Genomic DNA, 20,094 nt, shown 5'->3' with positions numbered 1-20,094 from the left:
TTATTCCAGTATGACTGGAATAAATAATATCCACAAGTACTTTTTAGAAGATTTAAGGAACGAATGGCTGGCATGACCTTTAATAAAAGCCTATCATTTTACCACAATAAAGAAAAAGAAGAAGAAAAAAAGCCACCCCTTTCTTTGATTAAATATGGATTGGAGGTTATTTTCTCTTTTGAAAACCTAAAGCTATCTCTTAAATTTGAGGGAGCATTGGAGGTAAAAGTGTGTGAGCATGTTCTTTAAGAACTCTTTGGCAAGGAGCCTTTTGTAAAATTTTAACTTTGGCTAGAATATGAAGTTGCTTTTTCTAAAGAAGTTGCTTGGTTTTAGAGACAAAAATAAGTAAATCTATTAAATGGAGTGCTAAAGCAAGTGCCTCTGCAATTACTCATTGCCATTATGTGGCTTTATGCAAAAGATAATCTGAATTTTCCTTACACTATTTTAATTTTCGGTGAGGGAACCCACTATCCCTTATTATTATATGGGACTGCGTAATTTAAACTTGCAATAAGATTGGAATATCTACTACCTTTAAGGATCAGTTTATGATACCTGACAATATTACCTATCCTATTTGGAGATGTTTTGCATTTGTGTAATTATTTATGTATTTTTCTTTTAGGGTTTTGTATGACTGGAAAGAAAGATTGAAACAGGGATGTGAAATTATTCAGAGTACTCCCTATGGACACCCTGCAAATATTAGTGGCAGTACCTCATCACAAAAAATTTATATAACTTACCGAAGAGCCTCTGAAAACATGACGCAAAATACGTTGGCTGTCACAGACATATGTATTATTATACCCAGTAAAGGAGAGAGTCCACCACACACGTTTTGCAAAGTCGATAAGAATCTCAATAACAGTATGGTAAGTGACTTTTGTACTGATAAAATTAGCCATTGATGAAAAGAGAGTAACTTAAAATCTCTGATAAACAGCATAACATGATAACTGAGTTTTAAAATATGTTGGTTTTTTAAAAAATATTTTATTTATTTGGGAGAAAGAGAGCATGAGCAGGGGCTGGGGACAGAGGGAGAGGGAGAAGCAGATCTCCACAAAACTGGGAGCCTAATGCAGTACTTGATCCAAGGACCCTGAGATCATGACCTGAGCCAAAGGCAGATGTTTAACCATCTAAGCCAACCAGGTACCTCTAAAAATATGTTCTTAAAGATGTTGGATATTTTATTTTTAGGAAAGTACTTTAGTTGTACTTTCAAAAGGAACTGTGCAAAAGGTTTACTTGCTTACTTTTTAATTGAAAGAATATTTTTTCCCTTACTGGAAAAGTAATACACTAGCCAAGCATAATCCTTTCACTTATGCACTAGATGCCATAAATTTACTTATTTGAGTACTTGGCTTCAGCAGTTCTACCTACTTTTTTGGGAATATCAGTCTTTCTCTCATGGATTATTTCCTCCAGGATGTGAAGCATGTGTGATATTGCCCATCTTTACAAAACTTCTTGACCCTATGTCTACCTCCATCTATTGCCTCATTTCATTGTTCTCCTTTACAATAAAACATCTCAAAAGAAGTGCCTATATTCTGTCCCCTTCCTTACTTTGACTCTGTCTAGTTAGGCTTTTGTCCCTTTCATTCCACCAAGATTGCTCTTGTCGAATCCAGTGGTTTTAATTTGTAAATTTTCAGTAGGTTTTGACACAGTTGATCACCTCTTCCTTCTTGAAAAGTGGCTGGAAGATAAAATGTATTATTTTACTGTGTACTCTCTTGCTTTTTCCTCCTACTTTACCCATTCCCCTTCTGCCTTTGCTAATCCCTAACCTCCACACAATGCAGTGCCCCAGGGCTCATTCCTCAAACCATTTATCTTTATCATCTAAACTCAATCCTTTGATGATTTAATCATTTAAATACAGGTTATCAGTGGATAACTTCTAAATTTATTGGCCTAGCTTGGACCTCTGTAATTCTTTCTCCTAGAATATTTTATCTAATAAATCCTCTCAAATTTAACATGTCTTAAACTCCATTCCCATTGTGCTTTTCCCAACCTGTTTAGCCCTTAGTCTTCCTCATCGAGCAAATGGAAATTCCAGTTTTAGTTACTCAGACTAAAAACCTTGCAATAATCCTTACCCTTTTTCTTCTACTTTTCATTCAGTATTTCTGTAAATTCTGTTGACTCTAATTTCAAAGTATATCCTAAACTTGACTGTTACTTTTACCTTCTCTATTGCCACAACTCTGATTCAAGCCATAATACTCTTTGAACAGGACTGTTGCAATAGTATTCTAATTTAGGATACAGGCAAATTTTCATATAAAGGGCTAAATAATAAGTTTTGCAGGTCATATATAGTCTCTATTACATTCTTTTTTTTTTTTTTAAGATTTTATTTATGTAATCATGAGAGATAGAGAGAGAGAGAGAGAGAGAGAGAGACAGGCAGAGGGAGAAGCAGGCTCCACGCAGGGAGCCCGACGCGTTACTCAATCCGGATCTCCAGGATCACACCCTGGGCTGAAAGTGGCGCCAAACCGCTGAGCCACTCGGGTTGCCCCCCCCCCCCCTTTTTTTTAAACAACCCTTTAAAAATGTAAAAACAGTCTTAGCTCAAGTATACAAAAACAGGCCTTGGGTCAAATGCAGACAGACCATAGTTTACCAGATCCCTAGTCTAACTGATAAAGACTTCTATTTCTGCTTCCTATAACCTATTCTTGTAGCATCAAGAATAATCCTTTTAAAACATAAATTAGACCATATCACTCTTCTGCTTACAACCCTTAATGGCTTCCTATCTCACTCTTAGTAAACGCCAAAGTCCTTTCAGTAGCCTTAAGGCTATGTATGAGCTATAATTGTCTTGGTCCTTTTTGGTTGTTTAAAAAAATTTTTTTTTTAAGATTTTATTTATTCATGAGAGATACACACACAGAGAGAGAAGCAGAGACACAGGCAGAGAGAGAAGCAGGCTCCTTGCAGGGAGCCCGATGCAGGTCTCAATCGCTGGTCTCCAGGATCACACCCTGGGCGGAAGGCAGCACTAAACCGCTGAACCACCTGGGACCCCTCTGCTGTTTTAAATTTTAAAAAGAATTTTTTGGGGGCCCCCCAAAAAATTGAGAGGGGAAGCAAGTTGTAGATCTTTGAAGTGAAAGTTCTTGTTCTTATTTTCATCCTTTGTAATCCCTTTCCAGGATTACCGATTATAATTTGGCTTGTGTTCTTTCAGACCTTTAAATTTGGACATGTGTGGAGTATGTATAATGTGAATACATTTATCCTTTATTTTTCAAAAATTGGAATTTTCTTTTAAGATTTTATTTACTTATTCATGACAGAGACAGAGAGAGAGAGAGAGACAGGCAGAGGGAGAAGTAGGCTCCACGCAGGGAGCCCAACGTGGGACTCAATCCTGGGTCTCCAGGATCACACCTCCGGCTGAAGGCGGTGCTAAACCACTAGGCCACCGGGGCTGCCCAGAAATTTTTATATATTCTGATATAACCTTTTTTCCACTATCCATCTTTATTAGGTGATATTAACTCTCTATTTAATTTTTGTAATGGTTGTATAATATTCCCAAAAGTAAAAGTGAAGAATGATGACAAATTATTTCCAGTTTTTCCTGTTATTAATAATGCTACTCTGATCAGACCTGTGCCTTTTTCTTTTGTGTGTGCATATATATATATGAGTATCTCTGGAAGAATAAATAATTATAAGTGGAGTGTTGACACATTGCTCTGGTGGCAGGTTATACTTCCATTAAGAATGCTCTTTCCCAGGGCACCTGTGTGGCTCAGTCATTTAAGCATCTGCCTTCGGCTCTGGTTGTGATCCTAGGGTCTTGGGATCAAGCCCTGCATCAGGCTCCCTGCTCAGTGGGGAGTCCAGCTGTCCCTCTCCCTCTGTCCCTTCCCCAACCCCCTCCCTTGTACTCTGCTCTCTCACACACTCACTCTCTCTCAAATAAATAAATAAAATCTTTAAAAAAAGAATGCCATTTCCCTTGGGGTGCTGGCTGGTTCAGTTGCTGGGACATGTGATTCGTGATCTCAGGGTCATGAGTTCAAGCCCCATGTTGAGCATGGAGCCTACTTAAAAAAAAAAAAAAAAAAAAAAAAAGAATGCCCTTTACCAGGTCCCACACTTGACCAACACTGGTTGTTACCAATCTCTTTTTAATTATTGATCATCTAATAAGCAAGAAATCATTCTAATTTTAATTTGCATTTCTTTCATTATTGTGGAGATTGAGCATCTTTTAATATAATATAACCACAGTAACAAATGGCTGATATTATTGCATTAAATGGATGTTGCCACAATTTATTTATTCCATCCTTTATTGTGAGACATTTAGATTTAATTTTTTTATATTATAAGCAAAGCTGTTATGAACATAGTCACAATTAAATTTTCTATAGAATAATTTACATTAATTGAGCTCTTATGTGCATTTTATATCCATTAACTCAGTTCATATAACCACTTTGAGTGGTGTTTCCCACCACACCCCCCACCTTCATTTTACAGAGAAGGAAATTTGAGAGTTAAAAAGGTTTTACTTGCCCAAGGTCATACCTTCAGTAAGCAATTGAACGAAGGTTCAAACCCAAACTATAGAACTCTAGTACCAGGGATGGTACCCTGGTGGCTCAGTCTGTTAAGCATCTGCCTTCAGCTCTGGTCATGATCCCAGGGTCTTGGGATCAAGCCCCAGGTTGCACTCTCTGCTCAGTGGGGAGCCTGCTTCTCCCTCTCCCTTCTGCTCATGTGCCTGCACTCTCTCTCTCAAATACATACATACATACATACATACATACATACATAAAATCTTTAAAAAAAAAAAACCTTCTAGAACCAAACTCCAAACACTATACTGAATTACTATATTTCCCTATGGTATGTCCTGGAATTTGTAGATCAAAGCTTTACTTTTAAGATTTTTATCCAGAAAGATTTAAATAATTTATATCCTACCAACAAAATATAAAAGTTTTGGGGTTTTTTTAACAATAACTTTTTCAACAGTTGGATTTTTAATCATAAATTTTCAAACTTAATTTCTTAATGATCCTAGAGCAGATATGTACATTGTACTACTACAGCTATGTAAATGAATACTTTACTAAGATTTAAAAGATTTTATATATATCTCACTTATTAAGTTTTTATGGGAAGTTGATTTTTTAAATTATTATTTATTCTCTCTTCTGTTAAGCTAGCAACATGAGAAATACTGAAGGTTTAGTAAAGCTAGAAGAGGAAGAACTGAAGTGTATTGATATATGTCTAGATACAATGCAGATTTTGAGGTCCTGAAAAATGTTTTGAACTCTTTCAGCAAGATAGTAAAATAGATTTGTGTTGTAGTGGTTAAGGTCAGTATTGCCAGAGCACAGACTCTAGAGCCAGAGTCTAATTCTGATACTTAATTGGCTCTGTGACCTTGGGCAAGTAACTTAGTCTTTCTGTGTATCAGTTGTACGATTGTAAAATAAGGATGATAATAGCATATAACTCATAAGGTACTGTGATGATTAAATGAATTTAGAACTATGTCCCAGTACATAAATGGAAGTACTGTATGTGTGTTAGCTTGTTATCTCTAAGCATCTTTCAGATCCAAATTTTCTTTATGAGAAATCTGTAACTTTAATTAGTAGCAGTATTTGTTTAAAATCTTTTTTTTTTAATCTTTAAATAGGTGATTCAAAAAATGGATATTGACAGTAAATGGAAATTGTATCCTAACAAATTATCTGCAGCAATGTAACAGCTATTAGATGACTATTTTTTTGTCAACAGCCATTCATATATAAAATGCCATATCCTTTTAATAGCTTCCTTGCATTTTATTTTGGCATGGTGATGACAGGTGATAGTTGCAGAAATTATGGTGGAGAAAAAAGATCATGGTACCAAACAAGAGTTTTACAGGCTTTATGTGGTCCTGAGAGTGAATGCAAGAAGGGTTTTTGAATTCCCATGATATGTCCAGCTTAACATCGTTTTAGATTTTGTTTGGTATTTTACTAAGATTGTGCAGGTTCACAGGTACTTCCCATCTTCCCATTGGTGAATTTTCCATTTATTTTATGGATGTGTTGGTTTTTGATTCAAAATAAATTGGCAGTGTCATCAGAACCATTTCTAGGTTTTATTAATCAAGGTGTTCAAGGTAGGCTTACTGCCTTGAAACTGAAACGAGAGATAGGAGTTTCTATTTTTCCTTATCCTGAAAAATTGGTCCCAATATTGTCAGAGAACATTTATTCTCTACTAAAAGGAGAAAGAGAAATGTAACAGTGTGAGCAGAAATGAACTCCAGGGATCCCTGGGTGGCTCAGCGGTTTAGCGCCTGCCTTTGGCCCAGGACTCAATCCTGGAGTCCCAGGATCGAGTCCCACGTCAGGCTCCCGGCATGGAGCCTGCTTCTCCCTCCTCCTGTGTCTCTGCCTCTCTCTCTCTCTCTATGTCTATCATAAATCAATCAATCAATCAATCTTAAAAAAAAAGAAAGAAAGAAATGGACTCCATCTAAACTACTGGATTTGAATTACAGATTTTTTGTCTTAGACAAGCTCCTTGACTCTTTGTACCTCAATTTCCTCATTCATGAAATAGGGATAAAATAGTACTTTATTTCATAGGCTTTTTATGAAGATTAAATGAATTAATTTTTTATGAATTAATATTTTTAAGTAACAGGGTAGTGCATGGTACATAATAAGTGATGTATAAATGTTAGCTATTACATTTGGTTAATTCTGCTTTATTGGTCCTTTTCATGTGTATTTAATGTCTGGGGGGAAACTTCTTTTTTTCGGTTGTATTGAGATATAATTGACATTCAGCAAGGAAGAGCTTTTTAAAATTTTATTTTTGCCTGATGTTTAAGCTCCTCCTAAATTCTTTTAAGAAATACTACAGGAATAAAACCTCTTAAATGTTTATTTTCTTATACTTAAATCTAGTGTTAGTCCTGACAATAAGGAAACTCGCCTGATCTTAGCAGTAGATATCTTTTTTAAGCTGTGGGCTGTGGTTTATATATATTAACAATCTTTGTTTCCATCAACCATAAGGTAGTAAAAGCAAATTTAGTTCTTTGGAGCAGATGTACAATGACTTCTTACTCTTTGAGAAAATTTAAAATAGACATGCAGTATAGGAAACTTATGTTCATATCTGTCTAAAGTGTATATAAAGAATCAGGAAGTGGTTGGGATTAAATTATTGATATGTTGATTATACCCAGCAATAGCTATGTAGCTGACTCTTGTTTTTGAAAATTAGGTAGCTTGAATGAAAGTCATCTACTACGTTTCTAAACCAGGTAAACAAACAAACAAAAAACCAATCTAATAGATAAAAGATATGTGTTGAATCTTTCCTCAAATTTCTACAGCTTTGGCTTCAAATAGAATCTCCCCCATGTTCCCCATTAAGCTTATGGAAAGAGTTTTCAAGAATTATTAGTTTTTAAACTTTGGACTGTATGCCTTAAATGGTTTGAACTTTGATTTAGAGTAGAAGCATATTTTAGAGCCAAAAGAGAACTTAAAAGTACTCAGGTGGTTCAAAAATGCTAGTCTGGGTGCTTTGATTCACACAGCTAATTTTTGGCAAATTTCGGACCATTTCCTTGTTTTTTTATTTATTGAGGGTATTTTTTTACCTATCCAGATGGCTCTTGTTTTGCAACCTTTTAAGAATGTCTGTATTTGCTCTAGCAAGGTCTTTTAGAAAAGTAGAGTTATTAATTAAGCAAGTAATTAATGTACCTAACTCCTAAAAGGGGGGGGGGGGGCACTTGAAACTTCTTTTTGTCATGTAAACCACAATATGGGTGCTTTATTTATAAGTTAAACATTTAAAGTATTTCTAGAACAATGATTCCTCTTTCTTTTTCACTGACCTTGTATGTAAAAACTTCAGAAAACCCTCTTTTAGTTTTGATATCCATGGTTCTTTTCCTCTAGAACTCCATAACTTTTACTGTTATCTCTAAGTCCCCGTTTTTTGTTGTAGAATATTCCTTTTGGTTTCTGCCACATCTAAATAGTCATGTAGTTCCCTTCTTATTATCACAATGGTTATCACTGAGGGTTTTTTTGTTATCTTTACAAATTAGCTGTTGGGAATTAGAGTGTTGGGACCTTTTAACAAAAGACAAGAGAAGGTCTTTTGTTAGTATATTTGTACACACCTCATTAACTAAAAGTCTAATGTGTCTACATTCATAATATCCATTTCACTTTTATATACATCCATTCATTTTTTTTCTTAAAAAAGATTGATTTGAGAGTGTACACAAGCAGGGAAAGGGGTACGAGGAGAGAGAGAGAGAGAATCTCAAGCAGATCCCATGACCCTGAGATCATGACCTGAACCAAAACCAAGGGTCAGTCACTCAACTGACTGAGCCACCCAGGCGCCCTGTACGTCCATTCTTTTGATGCAAAAGTACTAGAACATTTATAAAAGCAAAATGCTAACACAGCAGTTAGCATAATTAATGTCCTAAGCACAGTTTAACATACTGGTCTGCTGGAGACACATGAAAAATGTTTAAAAAGCAAGAACAATTTCTAGATGAGGAATCAACATACTACATCATTATTCATAATAACCCTTCCCCCCAAAAGGGAAGTAATCCAAGTGTCTTATCTTTTTTTTTTTTTAATTTATTTTTTATTGGTGTTCAATTTACTAACATACAGAATAACACCCAGTGCCCATCACCCATTCACTCCCACCCCCCGCCCTCCTCCCCTTCTACCACCCCTAGTTCGTTTCCCAGAGTTAGCAGTCTTTACGTTCTGTCTCCCTTTCTGATATTTCCCACACATTTCTTCTCCCTTCCCTTATATTCCCTTTCACTATTATTTATATTCCCCAAATGAATGAGAACATATAATGTTTGTCCTTCTCCGACTGACTTACTTCACTCAGCATAATACCCTCCAGTTCCATCCACGTTGAAGCAAATGGTGGGTATTTGTCATTTCTAATAGCTGAGTAATATTCCATTGTATACATAAACCACATCTTCTTTATCCATTCATCTTTCCTTGGACACCGAGGCTCCTTCCACAGTTTGGCTATCGTGGCCATTGCTGCTATAAACATCGGGGTGCAGGTGTCCCGGCGTTTCATTGCATTTGTATCTTTGGGGTAAATCCCCAACAGTGCAATTGCTGGGTCGTAGGGCAGGTATATTTTTAACTGTTTGAGGAACCTCCACACAGTTTTCCAGAGTGGCTGCACCAGTTCACATTCCCACCAACAGTGTAAGAGGGTTCCCTTTTCTCCGCATCCTCTCCAACATTTGTTGTTTCCTGCCTTGTTAATTTTCCCCATTCTCACTGGTGTGAGGTGGTATCTCATTGTAGTTTTGATTTGTATTTCCCTGATGGCAAGTGATGCAGAACATTTTCTCATGTGCATGTTGGCCATGTCTATGTCTTCCTCTGTGAGATTTCTGTTCATGTCTTTTGCCCATTTCATGATTGGATTGTTTGTTTCTTTGGTGTTGAGTTTAATAAGTTCTTTATAGATCTTGGAACCAAGTGTCTTATCATTAAAGGAATAATTAAAGTAAACTATGGTGTTTCATTTATTAATGAAATAATACCTAGTAGTTCAGATGAAGAAATTAGAAAAAGCAAGCCATAAAAACATGTATTCAGCATCTCACCATTTATGTGAAATTAAAAAGTACACAAAAGAATAATACATACTTATAGTTTTATAGTATAAAATTTTTAAATACATGTGAATGAAAGACACTGGCTTTAGGCTAGTAGCTAATTCTGGAGGACAGAAATGGATGGGAGATGAGGGTTTAGCTAAACCTGTAATTTTTTTTGTTTCTTTATGAATTAAAACATTTGAAGCAAATATGTTGAATTGTTAACCTTTATTAAATCTAGGAATGAGTATATAGATATTTGTTATAGAAGTCTTTTAATAATTAAAAATATTTCTTGGGCATCTGGGTGGCTCAGGTAGTTAAGCATCCGACTCTTGATTTCTGCTCAGGTTGTGATCTCAGGGTCATGGGATCAAGCCCTGCATCAGTCCCTGCAGTCAGCATGGAGTCTGCTTCAGATTTCCTCTCTCCTTCTCCCTCTGGCCCTCCCCACACTCTTGATCTCATGCTCTCTCTCAGATAGATAGATAGATAGGTAGGTAGGTAAGTAGGTAAAAAAAAATTAATATTTCTTAAAGTAAGTTAATTTTCTCTATATGTTTGTCTTCAGTGCCGTAAATCTGTCCCCACACACTGGCTCATGCAGGCACACTGTCCTGTGTGCACAAACACATCCTCTCGCATTCATTCAACAATTATCTTTTAAGCATTTCTGCATAACAGGCACTGTTTTCAGTGCCACAGATACAGCAGTGAACAAAACAAAGCCCTTGCCATCATGGAACCTATATTCTAGGGGTGGGAGACAGATAATAAGGAAGAAAATATACAGTATGCCATGAAAGTAAGTACTGTTGAGGGGGGAAAAAGGCAAGATGAGATGATCAGGGAGATTGGACAGAGTAGAGGGAGGATTGTTATTGCATATAAGGTGATGAAGGAAGGGCTCTCTAATGAAGTGACGTTTGAGTTGAGACCTAAAGGAGGTGAGGGAGTGTGCTAAGTGCATGTATCTGTCCCTATCTAATGTCAGGTTGTCAATCCCCCAAGCTACATCTCCATTTCAGACCTCTCTCGCCTTATCTCCATTTGATTTTTCACTTTGGATATCTAATAGATGTTTCAAACCTATCATGTCTAAAACTGAACTCCTTTTCTTCACCTCCCAGTCTGCTTTAGCCACAGTTTTCCCCATCTCAGTTGCACTGTAACTGGAAATTTGAGACTCCTTTGGGAGTAGCTCTTATAGAAAACGATGGCACTGAGTGTATGAGATCATTTACAGAAAGAAAAGGAAAGAGGTCCCATTCAATAATCAGGAAAAGAGAGAGGAGGAGCCTGAGGAGTGGCCAGAGATTTGGAGAGACACCAGGAGAATGTGATGCCTCAAGGCAAGAACACGTTTAGGAGTCATTAGTAGTGTCAGATCTGCTGAGAGATTAAATGAGATGAAGACTAGGAAGCAATTGTTAGACTTGGCATTATTAAAGTTGTTAAAGTGTTCTCTTAAGGAACAGTGAGATTAAAACAGTGAGATTGGGGGGACGCCTGGGTGGCTCAGCGGCTGAGCATCTACCCCTGGCTCAGGGCATGATCATGATCTCAGGATCGAGTCCCACATCAGATTCCCTGCCTGGAGCCTGCTTCTCCCTCTGCCTTTCTCTCTGTGTGTCTTTCATGAATAAATAAATAAAACCTTTAAAAAAAAAAAAAAAGGTTAAAAAAAAAAAACCTGGTTGGGAACGGATTCAGGAGAGAATAGGACCAGACCACTATAATAAAGCAAATATCAAAATTAAGAGAGAGAGAGAGAGAGAGAGAGAGAGAGAGAGAGAATAGGAAACAAGGAAATGGATATAGCAAATTATAACTCTTAAGTTTCGGTATAAAGAGTTACAGAAAGACCTGGCAATATCCAAAAGAGGTTGTGGAATCTAAAGGAAGGTATACCCATGAGTAGATATTTCTTGGTCATTTCTGCCCAAAGTTTGGAGTTAGAATAAAATCTAAATTGTTATGCCTTAGTTATTTTAAAGGGTCATGTTACTGCTATTACAAGGGGAAGACAACATCTTCTGAAAGAAAAGTGGGCAAAAATTCCAATGAAATGCTGATGAAATAATCAACTAAAAATAGCTAACAAGAATCTGCTATTATGTCTTAGATAGTATGTGTTGGAGATATCAAAGAGATTTCATTTTATTAAGTTATAACCTTTTAAAATTAAATGTTATTTCTTTTTTTTTAATTCAGTGGGGATCTGCAGTGTACTTATGTTATAAAAAATCAGTGGCAAAGACTAACACTATATCCTATAAAGCTGGTAAGTATAATTTTTCATGGAATACTTTATACGTATTATGAGGGCCAGTAAAATTTAAGGGGAAAAAACCTGCATTTTACCACACTTAGTGTCAGGACTGGGACCACAACCCATGTCTTTTTTTTTTTTTTTTTTTTCCTTTTTTATCTTATCCTTACATTTACTGGATACTTAATGGATGATTGATTTTAATAGGAGCTGGGGTAAGCATGTTGAAAATTTCAAAACAGTGGTATATTACTATGCTTCAAGGTAGTGTGACAACAAACTAAAGTTTTAGGATTGTGTTCGTATTTGTGTGTTTTTTTAGACTAATCTTTTCTTGTTTGTCTAACTTAGCCTTTGTGGATGAACCTTGATAAATATTAATCAGTCATTACGAATAGTTAATGATGTTTAAGGATAAAATTTAGATGTATCCTACTGAAGCATTCAGTTATTTGATGAACATGTATATAATTAATGTTATTAAATATGTTAAATAATAAAGCATGTTAGCATCATTCATATTATGAGCACCTGAATTCAAGAACTGACGACCTAATATTTACTGTTGTTTTTATAGGTCTAATTTGTAGATATCCTCAAGAAGATTACGAATCTTTCTCACTCCCAGAATCTGTTCCCCTATTTTGTTTACCAATGGGTGCAACTATTGAATGTTGGCCACCAAATAGCAAATACCCTCTCCCTGTATTTTCTACATTTGTGTTAACTGGAGCCTCAGCTGAAAAGGTACTATGTGTTTTAACTAGTATCAACAAATTTCTTGTATATTATCAAGTCTTAACATTTATATAATGTAAGCAACAGTAGAAAGACATAACTGGTTAAATTGAATCTATTATACATACTTCTTCCATTTGGTTAAAATTACTACATCTAAAGATAAAGGAAAAGAGAATTTTCATTCTGTCTCATTCACTCTGGTGCTTTTTTGTGAATATAGTGAAAGATTTTTTTCATCATCAAATGATGATCCTCCATTGCTTTACTTTCTGTGATACAGAAGCTTTGAGAGTAATATAAAAGACATTATTAAATATGCAAAGCTATGTGGAATTATAGACTATTATAGTTGGAAAGGACCTTGGAAATCATCTAGTTTGAATCCTCATTTTATAGATTGGAAAATTGAGGTCCAGAGAAATTCAGTGAATTGCCTAAAGTTGGAATATGTATTTCCTTACCTAAAATTTGTCCCATTGTCTACCAAATAATTATTTTCAGGTTCTATCTTGTGGCAGATATTGATACAATTGCTTTCACTTTTCAGAAAACAAGCTCAATTTAATTAAAACGCCTTTTTTTTTCCTTCAGTTAATGAGATGTGAGAATAGCACTGTGTTGATTTTTGCGTGTGTTTGTGTGTTTTAATATACTTCAAGAAAGCAATAGTAACATTTGTTCACTACTGCATTCCTGGTACCTGGTTCACCTTGCCTGGCTCATAGGCATATAAATGGCTCATAATGATCTAGCTCATAATGGCGTATCCATTAAATATTTAATGATATTATTTGAATAAATGAAATAAGGTATATTTATTAAATATATTACTTGTTTTCTAGGTCTATGGTGCTGCTATTCAGTTTTATGAACCATACTCTGAGGAGAATCTCACAGAAAAACAGAGACTTCTTTTGGGTTTAGCATCATCAGCAGATGGGAAATCTGATAGTTCTAAAACAATTCACACTAGTAAATGCATCTGTCTTCTTTCTCACTGGCCTTTTTTTGATGCATTCAGGAAATTTTTGACCTTTCTGTATCGTTACTCTATCTCTGGACCTCATGTCCTTCCAATTGAGAAGTAAGTTAGAAGCCTTCTTTGCTCAAAATTTGGCAGATCTTTCCATTATGTGTGGTATATTTGTGCTGATTTTAATTCAGTAAATTTTATATGGAAACTAGGTTTCTCAAGAGTTATTTGAAAGAAAAAAGTTTGGTTATTTCATTAGGACCATATTTATTATACTTTTCTATAGTCATGTTACTTTATTTTTAGTTTATTTTGAAGTTTATTTGTTTATTTAGTAATCTCTACACCCAACGTGGGGCTCAAACTCATGACCCCAAGATTAAGAGTTGTATAATCTTCTGACTGAGCCAGCCAGGCACCCAACAGTCATTTTATTTTAAATAATTTTATCTCTAATAAAATGAAATGAATGTTTCATTTTTGATGCTCTTTTCTAGTTTGGAGATCCTATTTGGCATTTTAAATTTAGCTTTGTAGTTCTTATTTTTCAAATAACTTGGGTTTATTATGAACTTTTAAAAATATCCCTACTATTTTTAGATATCATGAATTTAAAGAAAAATTAGACAAACACATTCTTTATTCTTTTTAAAATTTCAGTGATTTACTTTAAAATCACAAAAACTGAATAGTGTTCTATGCAGTAAGATTTGTTGCAAATCGATCTAAATATCTTCATTGTCTATTTGACTATTTATTTTATGCCATCTATTACTTAAACTCTTTTGTATTCTTAAGCAGAATTCTCTGACCCCAGTAACATTTGGGAAATGATAGAATAATCATAAGAATATTCCATGTACAATACTACTCTAATCTTTTCTTGTATTTTTTTAACTCTCATCTCAATATTCTACTGTAGTAGTTAGCAAATTTTTTGGTCTCAGAACCTTTTTATATTCTGAAAAAATAAGGACCTCCCCTAAAGAGCTTTTCTTTATGTGTTTTACCTGCCAATATTTATTTACTATAATAAAAATTAAAATGGAGAAAATGTTTAATAATATTTTTAAATAATTACATGTTAACAAGTATCTTTTTTTTGATACATAACTTTTCAAAAAGAAATAAATGAGAAGAGTGACACTGTTTTACATTTTTGCCTGGCCTAACTGAACACAGTTAGATTCTCCTATACATTTCTGTATTCAACCTATTGCGATATGTTGTTTTGGTGAAAGTATACGAAAAAAATCTGGCCTCATACAGGTATATAGGTGGGAGAAAAGGGAGAGCATTTGAATCGCCTTTTCAGGTTATTATGTAGATTTTCTGTTTTAATATTGAACTGAAACTTGACAAGTCTAAAACTTCAGTAATGAACTTCCACTGTTACATTAAAATCTGTTGGTTTTCCTCACTCTAGGTGGAACTTTTACACATACATGATTTTTGTAGCATCATACGATGGTCATTTGGAAAATACTGGTTCATGGACTTAACATAGATAAATTTCATTATCAATGTAAAAAATCATATTTATTAATATCACCACCTATTTCATCAGAAAAGTTTTGTTGAGTATTCAGAAGTTATCAAGTACATGGTAACAAAATTCTAATTTTCACTTAAAATTTAATTTGTTTATTGAATTAAAATTGAAATTAATGGCAATGATGAGTTATATTTTCTTTTTATTCTTTAAATATTTTTTTAAGTAATCTCTACACCCAACATGGGGCTCAAACTCACAATCCCCAAGTATCAAGGGTTACATTCTTCAACTGACTGAGCCAGCCAGAAGCCCCATTGAGTTATTTTTCTTGAAGCAACAGGCTCATCTTATTCATTTTTATATTGAAAATATTTACTGAATACCCAACATTGAATTACCTTAATTTGTCAGTTGTTCTTTCAAAGAAAAATGGCATTCTGTGAGAAAAACAAAACAAGAATTAGGCTCTTTGGTACTATCCACATAATATGTTACATATTATCTCCTTAGGGAGAGGTAAAAGTTAAAATGAGACATCATTAACATAAACATTGTTGAATGTGAGGAACTGTTAATATGAAAAGCTATTGGATTTAGATAGAAGCAACGTTAATGGCACAAATGATTTCTGGTGTTGTTTGCTCACTTGTTTTTGTAGTAGCAGGGATTTCGAAATTATAAGTACACAGAGCATTTGACTCAACTTGGACTTGAGGTGACATGTTGACCTTTATAGTATATGGTATTCACTTTGGAATCAATTGGGTTTTTGTCTGTTTGTTTTTAAGGCATATTTCTCATTTTATGCATAAAGTTCCTTTTCCATCTCCTCAGAGGCCACGGATTTTAGTTCAGGTAAGATTTTCTTTCTTTTTTTTTTTTTCAGGTAAGATTTTCTTGATAGAAGTGCCCTATTAAATAATTATTGGCCATAAGAATAACAGGGTTTTGGTTTTTTTTTAAGATTTTATTTATTTATTCACAAGAGACACAGAGAGAGAGGCTGAGACACAGGCAGAGGGAGAAGCAGGCTCCATGCAGGGAGCCCGATGTGGGACTCAATCCCGGGTCTCCAGGATCACGCCCTGGGCTGAAGGCGGCGCTAAACCTCTGAGCTACCAGGGCTGCCCAGAATAACAGTTTTAAATGGAGGAAAAGAACAAGTGTGATCAAAAGAGAATCAGTAGTTTACATGTTGGAGTTTGGGCCCTTAGTGTTTTATTAGCTGCCTCCCAGACAGACATCTAATGTTTCCCCTTAGGCAAAAGGTTAAAGTAGATGGCAATAGACACTTTTTGAACATACAAAAGAGAGACTTCTTTCCCTTAAATTTGTTCTAGGTATTTGAAAGTTTGTGCCTTTGGCATTTATTCCCGAAGTTAAATAGAATAGATATAAGGCTAAGTTGTGTGTTTTCATATATTATGCAGGAAGGAATGTTCATATCTTTGTGATGAGAAAGTTCAAAATGAATATAAACTATTTTCCCTATGTCTTGTTCCAGTTGACTGTATCTTTTCTCTTTTGTTTACATTTCTTTGTTGTTTGTGCCCTTGATCTGTAAGATGTCTGCTTAATCACCATTTACAAAGCAATTTATATAAAGGAAATATTTTTATGTGTTAACACTGTATGAGCTTTACTGTATTTATCACAGCCCTTAATGGGGATGGGGTATCATTCAAAATTCAAAGTAAAAAAAAAAAATTCGAAGTATATGGCAAATAGATATTTATAAATTTGTGGAAATATGTATAAATATGCATAAATTTAAATATGTACATTATAATTGCATTATACTGGTATATATCAATTTAATGTTGATACAAATATAATATCTAGAAAAATATCATTTTTTTAAAAAGAATTATTTGTTTATTCATGAGAGACACACAGAGAGAGGCAGAGACACAGGCGGACAGAGAAGCAGGCTCTGCAAGGAGCCTGATGTGGGACTCGATCCCAGATTGGATCCCGGGATCACGCCCTGAGCCAGAGGCAGATACTCAACCACTGGGCCACTCAGGCGTACCAAAAAATATCATTTTTATAATCAGTTTTTTTCTGTTGAGGGCCAAATAGTAAATATTTTAATCTTTATACACCATGCTATCTCTGTCAAAACTACTCCGCTCTTACTGCACAAAAGCAGCTATAGATAATACCTGAACGAATGAGCATGGCTAATATTCTTTTTTTTTTTTTTTTTATTGGTGATCAATTTACCAACATACAGAATAACCCCCAGTGCCCGTACCCAATCACTCCCACCCCCCGCCCTCCTCCCCTTCTACCACCCCTCGTTCGTTTCCCAGAGTTAGCAGTCTTTACGTTATGTCTCCCTTTCTGATATTTCCCACACATTTCTTCTCCCTTCCCTTATATTCCCTTTCACTATTATTTGTATTCCCCAAATGAATGAGAACATATAATGTTTGTCCTTCTCCGATTGACTTACTTCACTCAGCATAATACCCTCCAGTTCCATCCACGTTGAAGCAAATGGTGGGTATTTGTCATTTCTAATAGCTGAGTAATATTCCATTGTATACATAAACCACATCTTCTTTATCCACTCATCTTTCGATGGACACCGAGGCTCCTTCCACAGTTTGGCTATTGTGGCCATTGCTGCTATAAACATTGGGGTGCAGGTGTCCCGGCGTTTAATTGCATCTGTATCTTTGGGGTAAATCCCCAACAGTGCAATTGCTGGGTCGTAGGGCAGGTCTATTTTTAACTCTTTGAGGAACCTCCACAGTTTTCCAGAGTGGCTGCACCAGTTCACATTCCCACCAACAGTGTAAGAGGGTTCCCTTTTCTCCGCATCCTCTCCAACATTTGTTGTTTCCTGCCTTGATAATTTGCCCCATTCTCACTGGTGTGAGGTGGTATCTCCTTGTGGTTTTGATTTGTATTTCCCTGATGGCAAGTGATGCAGAGCATTTTCTCATGTGCATGTTGGCCATGTCTATGTCTTCCTCTGTGAGATTTCTGTTCATGTCTTTTGCCCATTTCATGATTGGATTGTTTGTTTCTTTGCTGTTGAGTTTGATAAGTTCTTTATAGATCTTGGAAACTAGCCCTTTATCTGATACGTCATTTGCAAATATCTTCTCCCATTCTGTAGGTTGTCTTTTAGTTTTGTTGACTGTATCCTTTGCTGTGCAAAAGCTTCTTATCTTGATGAAGTCCCAATAGTTCATTTTTGCTTTTGTTTCTTTTGCCTTAGTGGATGTATCTTGCAAGAAGTTACTGTGGCCGAGTTCAAAAAGGGTGTTGCCTGTGTTCTTCTCTAGGATTTTGATGGAATCTTGTCTCACATTTAGATCTTTCATCCATTTTGAGTTTATCTTTGTGTATGGTGAAAGAGAGTGGTCTAGTTTCATTCTTCTGCATGTGGATGTCCAATTTTCCCAGCACCATTTATTGAAGAGACTGTCTTTCTTCCAATGGATAGTCTTTCCTCCTTTATCGAATATTAGTTGACCATAAAGTTCAGGGTCCACTTCTGGGTTCTCTATTCTGTTCCATTGATCTATGTGTCTGTTTTTGTATGGCTAATATTCTAATAAAACTTTATTTATAAAAACAGATGGCCTGTGGATTTGCTCCAGAGGCCATAGGTTTGCTAACCCTGATTTTGTGGTATTAAATGAATAATTTCGTCTTTCAATAAAATGTTACTGAAGTGGCATTAGGAGAAAAGATAATTTAGAGTAGGAGAAGTTAGTAGTTAGAAAAGGTTAGTGGTAAGGCCATGCTTTTAAGGATCTTAATAAGTAATATAAACAGTTCCTTTACTGGTTAATGTATATGTTGAAACTTCATGGGCACTATCATTAATTAGCCTGTGTGTGTGTGTGTGTGTCTATGTGTCCATATATATGTGTGTGTGTGTGTGTGTGTGTGTATTTTTTTTTTACCAGAAAGTAGTGTTTGAAAACTCATCTTTATATTTCAAACACTTTATTGTAAATTTTCTTCCAGTTATCGCCACATGATAATCTGATTCTCAGTCAACCTGTTTCTTCACCTCTTCCACTAAGGCAAGTAAAATTTCATTTCTATTTAGATTTCTCCAAATCTAGTATGAGCTAAAGTAACATTTAAATATTTTCTCTTCCCTAGGTAAAATTTCACATGTTGATGGAAATACTTCTCATTTCTTCTGTTTCTTATCTAAATTCCTTTTATTTAAAGGAAAAAGAAAAACCTTTATAATAGTTTAATATTTAATGTATCCATTCATTATTATCAAGTGCTTACTCTCACGTAAATAGGTGTATGTATGTAGAATATTAAAACAATTATTTTTAGCTTTAAATACCCTCTGAAGGACATTCAGATGTAATTAATTTTAAATTTAACCCACAAAGAAAGATATTCAAATACTAACCACGGAATAAAGCAGTGTATTTCATCACTTAGAAGTTAAGAGAAATTATGAAATATGTTTTTTTCTGAAGTATCACTTCTTGAAATGTAATTAGCTGTGTAATTTTCTAGCAAAGAAATAGTTATAATTAAGTTATTTTGTAGCACATACCTAAGGGAGACCAGCTGCCATCTTTGACATTAATTTTGTAAGAATTACAGATTATTTCATCACTAGGTCTTGGTCCAGAGTGACCAGTGTTTTCTTAACCTTTGTTTGAGCTGAAAATAAACTAGAAATACTGACTGAGACTATGTATAAAATCCTAAATTACTCAAGAGGCTTTTTTTTTTTTTTTTGGTAACAGCTTTATTGATATAATTCACATACCATACAATTCAGTGGTTATATTCATTCTATGAATATAGAGATATAGAGAGATCACTATAATCAATTTTAGAACATTTTACATCACTCTAAGAAAGAAACCCTGGGCCCTTTAGCAGCTACCCCTCCATTTCTCCCATTTCTCTGTACACAA

The 20,094-nt window shown here is 35.0% G+C and overlaps 1 protein-coding gene across 7 annotated transcripts in view; it reads left to right on the top strand.

Moving 5' to 3' along the window:
• The window catches only part of DENND4A (DENN domain containing 4A), a 139,425-nt gene that overhangs the window by 59,644 nt on the left and 59,687 nt on the right, over positions 1–20,094 (top strand). For all 7 annotated transcript variants that reach the window (XM_077881536.1, XM_077881541.1, XM_077881538.1 and 4 more), the window contains exons 4-9: positions 632–881; positions 11,909–11,978; positions 12,544–12,713; positions 13,550–13,791; positions 15,964–16,030; positions 19,166–19,224. In XM_077881536.1, the coding sequence (XP_077737662.1) occupies positions 632–881; positions 11,909–11,978; positions 12,544–12,713; positions 13,550–13,791; positions 15,964–16,030; positions 19,166–19,224 (858 nt within the window). The remainder of the gene's footprint in view (positions 1–631; positions 882–11,908; positions 11,979–12,543; positions 12,714–13,549; positions 13,792–15,963; positions 16,031–19,165; positions 19,225–20,094) is intronic.

Source organism: Canis aureus, chromosome 32 (genome assembly GCF_053574225.1).
Source record: "Canis aureus isolate CA01 chromosome 32, VMU_Caureus_v.1.0, whole genome shotgun sequence".
Taxonomy (NCBI): Eukaryota; Metazoa; Chordata; class Mammalia; order Carnivora; family Canidae; genus Canis; species Canis aureus.
Note: the sequence above shows the minus strand (reverse complement) of the source record. Positions and strands in the feature narration are given on the sequence as shown.